Genomic DNA, 7,340 nt, shown 5'->3' on the forward strand with positions numbered 1-7,340 from the left:
GGGGATTCGAACCCACCACCTTAGGTGTATGTGGCTGGCGCCTTAGCCGCTTGAGCCACAGGCGCCGATCCAACACCTGGCTATTTTGTTGTTGTTGTTTGTTTACCAGGCTCAGGCCTGGTTCTAATCCATGAGCCTTGGTGCATGTGGCTGGCACCCTAACCACTCTGCTATAAGCACCGAGTCAAAGTCAGCAATTTCCAGATGGAAGGAGATGATACCAGGTTCTGGTGTCCGCTGGGCATAAATGACCAAAACCTTAGGGCCGTAAAATAACAGAAATTCATTTTCTGACATATCTGAAGACAAGATGTCCAAAATCAGTTTCACAAGGCTGAAATAAAGGTATCAAGGGCCTTGCTCCCTCTGGAGGCTCTAGAGAAGTATCGTCCTCCCTCTCCCAGCTCCTGGGGAGTCAAAGCATCCTTTGCTTGTGGTCATGTTGCTCCAGTCTTTGTTTCTGTAGTCACATCACCTCCTCCTTTGTGTCTGTGCCAAATCATCCTGTCTCTCATGAAGGCACCTGCCACCGCATTTAGGACCCATCAGGAAACTTTCCTGAATATCATCTGAAGATCCTAACTACATCTATCAGGACACTTGCTGGCACAGGGATTTACACTGCGTTCCCAGCACTTAGGAAGGCCAAAGCGAAAGAAATCACTTGAGACCAGGAGTTAGAGAGACCAGGCTGAGCCAGAGTGAGACCCTGTCTCTACAGAAAGAAAGAGGCTGGTCATGATGGCTCACACCTGTAATCCTAGCACTCTGGGAAGTGGAGGCAGGTGGATCACCTGACCTCAGGAATTAGAGACCAGTCTAAATAAGAGTGACACTCCATCTCTACTAAAAAATAGAAAAAACTTTCCAGGTGTTGTGGAGGGTTCCTGTAGTACCAGCTACTTAGGAGGCTGAAGCAAGAGGATCACTTGAGCCGAAGAGTTTGAGATTGCTGTGAGCTATGGTGACCCCTATGGCACTCTACCCAGGGTGACAGAGTGAGACTCTGTCTCAAAAAAAAAAAAAAAGACAGGCAATAACAAATGTTAGTGAAAATGTGGAGAACTCAAAAGCCTCACGTATCACTGATGGGAACATAAAAATGGTAGTCACTGTGGAAACAGTTTGGCAGTTCTTCAAAAGGCTAAACATGGAATTATCATATGACCAAGCTATTCCACTCCCAGGTGTATGCCCAAGAGAAATGAAAACATATCTCTGCAAAAAACTTGTATATAGTGTGGCACCTGTGGCTCAAAAGTGTAGGGCGCAGGCCCCATATGCCGGAGGTTGGGGGTTCAAACCCAACCCCAGACCAAAAAAAAAAAAAAATTAAAAAAAAACTTGTATACAATGTTCATAGCACCATTATTTACAATAGCCAAAATGTGGAAGCAACCCAAATGTCCATCAACAAATGAATAGATAATTCCATCTACACACTGGAATATCACTCAGCCATGAAAAGTAAGGAGGCTCTGACACGTGCTACAATGTGGACAGACCTTGAGGACATCATGCTCAGTGAGAGAAGCCAGACACAAAAGGAAACACAGTGTGTGATCCCAGAACAGGCAGCTCTACAGGGATGGGAAGTGAATCTGTGGTTGGTAGGGGCTGGGGGAGGGGATGGAAACTAACTGCTGATAGGGACAGGGCTTCCTTTGGGGGTAATGAAATGCTCCAGAAAGAAATAGTGGTAATGGTTGCACAACTTGGTGAGTGTACTAAAAGTACTCAATTGTACCCTTTAAATGGGTGAATTGTATGGTATGTGAATTATATTTCAATAAAGCTGTCATTAAACACACTCAGACATGGGAGGCAGGGCCAGCTTCTCAGGTGTGTGACCCATCTTTTCACAGTGTGTGTGGGGGTTCACTCTAGGAAAGAAAGACAAACATTTCCAGAGGGCAAGGAAGGTGGAGATATTTATCCAGTGTTTATGTGCTGTGCTGTCTGGCCAGCATGTTGGGTGGATTGTGTCATTTTATCCTTCCAGACATCCCTTTATTGCCTCATTTTACCGAAGAGCAACTGAGGCTTGGGTAGGTAAAGTGATGCTTGTAGGGCTCCCCTAGTTCTAGCCTCAAGGATATGAGCTGAGAAGCAGATCAGGCTGGACCTGGGCTGTGGGGATACCCTCCCTAAACTCAGTCCTGGGAGACCTGTCAGGTCTGGACTCAGTCCTGGGTCCTCCAAGACTGGGAGACCTGTCACACCCATTGTGCGAGTGCATGGGCCAGGAAGAGTCAGGGAATCCCTGACCCATCAGGAAAGCATCCTAACATCTGGCCAGACCAGTTGTTCCTCCAGAGGGTGCCTCATCAGGGAAGGCTGGTCACCATGTCTTCACCCTGGTGCTATTTAAAGGTGCCACCTGGGGCTGTGGCTGCAGGACTGGGCCGCTGGGTGCAGAAGGCAGAAATTAGAATCAGGGTCATCCCTATGTTCCTTAAATGGAAATCAATGTTCCTCTCTGGGTCTCAGTTTCTTCATCTATCAATGACTCCTCTTGGCTCTGAGTCTGTGAGGGTCATTTGGAGCCCAGGGCATGGGGCAGGCAGGTGAGAGTAGGGCTGGCTGCCTTGGTGGGAGGTTTCCTGTGGAGCCTAAAGTGTGGCTGTAAGTGAGGAGTAGGTGTGGGTGTGAATGGGGCCACCCCATTCCTGCCACCTCTGACATGAAGTGCTGCCAGTGGACCCGGGGTCCTGGGTACCTCACCAGATGGTCATCAACATGCCCCTGCTAAATGTTCCCCTCCCTAAGATTCACCTGCCTATGCACACAAACATCCCTCTACCCTTCATCCTACAACGAAGCCCTTTGTCCTTAAGGGCCTGGTTCTCAGAAAGCTCCATTTGGAGGGGAAGCTGAGTTCCTCTCTGGCATGTCCAGTCTTGGGGCCAAGCTGGCAGGCCCCACAAGGTTCTGATCCATATGCCAGAACCTTCCTTCTCAATATCTGATCCCTGAGCATCTCCATCTCTCTGACTCTCTCTACCTCTCTCTGTCATCATCTCTCTCTGTCTTCCTATACCTCCCCATCATTGTCTCTCACAATCTCTGACTTGGTCCCTATGTCTCCCTGCAGCCTCTGACTTTCACAGACTCTCTCCCTGTAGCTATGGCATTTTCACCCTACTTCTCTTGTCTCTGCATCTCACAGTCTCTTTGTCTCTCTCTTCTTTCTTTCATCTCTGTCTCACTTGTCTTTATCTTTATCTTGTGTCTCCTGTCTCTGCCTCTGTGTCTTTTTTTTTTTTTTTTTGACAGTCTCACTCTGTCACCTTGGGTAGAGTATCCTGGCTTCATCATAACTCATAGCAACCTCAAACTCTTGGTCTCAAGCAAGAGGACTTGCCTCAGCCTCCTGAGCAGCTGAGACTACAGTTGCCCACTCCCCTGCCCGGATAGTTTTTCTGTCTTTTTTAGTAGAAACAGGGTGTCACTCTTTCTCAAGCTGGTTTATACTCAAGCAATCCACCCACCTCCGCCCAGAGTGCTAGGATTACAGGCGTGTGTCTGGCCTTGCCTCTGTGTCTCTTGTCTCTCTCTCTTTTCTGTCTGTCCTTTATCTCCCTTTTCTCTGTGTCTCTGTCTCTTGTTTCTGTGTCTCTTTGTCTGACCTCTGTCCCTCTAGTCTGGGTGTCTTTGGTCTCTGCCGCTGTCCCTCTCTCTATCTTCCTCCGGGTCTCTGCAGTCCAACTCACCTTCACAGTCCCAGCAGCCCACAGTCTGAGCCCACCGGGTGACTCCGGTGATTCCCGGACACGCCCCATAGAACAAACACGTGCCGAGGCCGCGAGCGCCCTACAAAGTGGGCACAGCCCTGTAACTCCCTGGTCCTGCCCTCCGCAGCTTTCATTGGCCAGCTCCCACGCTCCATTGGTCGGCTCCATAGCCACGGCTCGCCCCCGCAGCGCTTGGCCCCGCCCCAAGGACCCCTATTGGCCCCAGCGCAATGGCAGAGCCGCGGACGCGCGGGGAGGCAAGAGCGGACGGCGAACAGGGTGCGGGGCCATGCGCCGCCGCCTGTGGCTGGGCTTGGTCTGGCTGCTGCTGGCGCAGGAGCCTGACGCCCCAACTGCATTGCGGAGAGTGCGCAACTACCCGCACCTGGAGGGCGACGTGCGCTGGCGGCGCCTCTTCTCCTCTACCCACTTTTTCCTGCGTGTGGATCCCACTGGCCGTGTGCAGGGTACCCGCTGGCGCCACAGCCTGGAGAGTGAGTGCGCCACGGGCCGCGGGGGAGGGGGTCCACGTGAGAGGCTCTAGTAACAGCAAGGGTAGAATAGTAACGCCGAAAGGCCACATTTCCACAGCTGTAAAATGGGTGCAGCCCATCTGGTAGGAGGGTTGGACAGCTAAGGCTGAGGATGCAGAGGACGCTCCCGGTCTTGGCTCAGCTGCAGAGGAGGATCACCCACCCCTATTTATAGGCAAGAAACCAAGGCTCCAGGAAGGGCTGCGGCAGCCCAGTCACTTAGAGGCTGGGTTTGAACTCTGGATTCCCAAAACACAAAACCAAAGTTGGGACTTGCTTGAGTTAGGGACTCTTCTGTTTCTCCCCTAGACATCACATTTGGCAGTGAGAAAACTGAGGCACAGAGGAAGTGACCTGCCTAGGATCACACCAAGGAGCGGGTGGAGCTGGGCTCCACAGTGCCAGGCCCTGATAGAGTTGAAGTCGCTGTCCATTCTAGGCTGTGTCTCCAGGGCTCCACCCAGCAAATGCTAGTTTTAAGAGGAGAGGCCAGAGAGAAGGAAGACAAGGAAAGGAGAATGCATGGGGAGCAGAGAGGCAGTTTGCCCACAGCCTCAGGTCTAGGAAGGGGGAGCTGGGGAGAGGCCCAGTAATCGCTGGCCGCCCTGAATCACCTCCATCAGCGCAGATAATCACCCCCTGCCCTTCTCAGCTGCTTTCATCTGGGCTCCCAAAGCCCTCATTAGACTGCATAAGGCGAGGGCAAGGACAGGGACTGGCTGGGCCAGTCCTTGGGTAGTGGGCACTGCCAGACAAGGTGGCCATGCGCTGGGGCAGAGGCCTGGGACCTGAGACAGTCACTACTCTCTAAGCCTCAATTTCTCCACCCGACAGTGATGGTAGTGACAACTGATGGCTCAGTGTGGTTGGGGTTTGGAGCTCTCCTCTCCTTCATTCACTGCATAGTTATTAATTGGGCATTGCCGATGTGCTGTGCTTTCTGGGGACGCAGTGGTGACCAAACTGGCTTACCCTCCTGGGGCTTCCAGAGCAGAGGAGAGAAGTAAACAAGTGAACTAGAAATGTAATAATTTCCAAGGGGACTAGATGGGATGCACAGAAAATGGAACAGGTGATGCTGGGAAACTGACCTGTGGCCCCTCCATCTGACTTCGGTTGGGCCTGCATGGAGCTGGGTGCCTGGACAAAGAAGTAGCCTGTGGTGAGCAAGGTGGGGAGGGCAAGTGTGGATAATGAGTGGCTGGCCATGCAGGGCTTCAGACCACAGGCCTCAGGCCTTAGGCCAGAGAGCAGGCAGAAGTGGCCCCAGAGCCTACCTGGAGGAAGCTGAGGATGCTATGCTGAACGGGAAGTAGTAGCTTAGAAAGGGGCAGAGATAGCCAGGGTGGCCCATGGACTCATGGGGTCCAGATCTGGGTCTGACATGTCAGGCCTCAGCTTGCCTCTCTGAAAAGTGGGCAAAGTGGGTGCAAAAGTGTGGGATGCACTCTAGCACATTAGTGGTCACCAAATGACCAGAATGTGCTGCTCTGTGAGCACCTGGTGTCCCACTTCCACACCTGGAGCTCCATCTCCCATAACTATACGTGGACTTGGCTGGCTGAGCTTTCAAAGCCACATGTGGATGTATCAGGTGAGGACCATGCAGGATGTGGAGCCCATGTGCCCACTGCTAGGATGCAGGGCTGCTGTACTGTTACTTTGTTGGGGTTTTTTGTTTTCTTTTGTTTTGAGACAGCCTCACTTTGTTGCCCTTGGTAAAATGCTGTGCTGTCATTGCTCACGGCAACCTCAAACTCTTGGGCTGAAGTTATTCTCTTGTCTCAGCCTCCCAAGTAGTTGGGAATATAGGCACCTACCACGATGCTCAGCTATTTTTAGAAACATGGTCTTGCTCTTACTCAGGCTGGTCTTGAACCATGAGCTCAGGCAATCCCCCACCTTGGCCTCCCAGAGTGCTAGGATTACTGGCATGAGCCATAGTACCTCCCCTTGGTTTGTTTGTTTGGTTTTTTTTTGAGAAGAGCCACAAGCCATCGCCCTGGGGAGAATGCCATGGCATCACAGCTCACAGCAACCTCTAACTCCTGGGCTCAAGTGATTCTCCTGCCTCTGCCTCCCAAGTAGCTGGGACTACAGGCGCCGGCCACAATGCCTGGCTATTTTTTGGTTGCAGCCATCATTGTTTGGCAGGCCTGGCCTGGATTTGAACCTGCCAGCTCAGGTGTATGTGGCTGGTGCCTTAGCTGCTTGAGCTACAGGCGCTGAACCTTTTTTTTTTTTTTGAGACAGGGTCTCACTTTGTCACTCTTGGTAGAGTGCTGTAGCATTATAGCTCACAGCAAACTCAAACTCTTAGGCTTAAGTGATCTTGTTGCCTCAGCCTCCCAGGTAGCTGGGACTACAGGCACCTGCCACAATGCCTGGCTATTTTTAGAGGCTGGTCTTCAACTCCTGAGCTCAAGCAATCTACCCTCCTCAGCCTCTCAGAGTGCTAGGATTATAGGCATGAGCCACTGTGCCTGGCCCTTCTTTTTTGAGACAGACTCATTCTGTTGCTCTGGGTACAGTGCTGTGGCATCATGGTAGCTCACAACAATTTCAAAACTCCAGGGTTCAAGCAATCCTCTTGCCTCAGCCTCCCAAGTAGCTGGGGCTAGAAGCAAGCACCACCATGCCTGGCTAGTTTCTTTTTTCGGTTTGTTTTTCTACTTTTAGAGACAGGGTCTCCCTCTTGCTTAGGCTGGTTTGAATTCTTGAGCCAAGCAATCCACCTGCCTTAGCCTCCCAGAGTGCTAAGATTACAGGCATGAGCCATCACACATGGCCTTTTTTTTTTTTTTTTTTGAGACAGAGTCTCACCTCAGTATAAAGTGCAGTGTTGTCATTGTAGCTCACTGCAGCCTCCAACTCCTGGGCTCAAGAGATCCTCCTGCCTCAGCTCCCTGGAGTAGCTGTGACTATAGTCACATAGGGGTTCCACTGGCCCCCACACCTGACTAATTTACCTATTTTTAGTAAAGACAGGGTCTTACTCTTGCTCAGGCTGGTCTTGAACTCCTGAAGCTATTACTTCTACTCCCTATTATCAGACTTTGTCAAGCTGGCATCC

General features: G+C 51.4%; 1 protein-coding gene across 1 annotated transcript in view; it reads left to right on the forward strand.

Annotated features, from left to right (window-relative positions):
• Nucleotides 1-4,023: 4,023 nt before the first annotated feature.
• Nucleotides 4,024-7,340, forward strand: part of FGF22 (fibroblast growth factor 22) — a 4,263-nt gene continuing 946 nt past the window's right edge. The window contains exon 1 of the mRNA XM_003788674.1: nt 4,024-4,228. Coding sequence (XP_003788722.1) covers nt 4,024-4,228 — 205 coding nt within the window. The remainder of the gene's footprint in view (nt 4,229-7,340) is intronic.

Source organism: Otolemur garnettii, unplaced genomic scaffold, assembly GCF_000181295.1.
Source record: "Otolemur garnettii isolate 467f Iridium unplaced genomic scaffold, OtoGar3 scaffold00029, whole genome shotgun sequence".
NCBI lineage: Eukaryota > Metazoa > Chordata > Mammalia > Primates > Galagidae > Otolemur > Otolemur garnettii.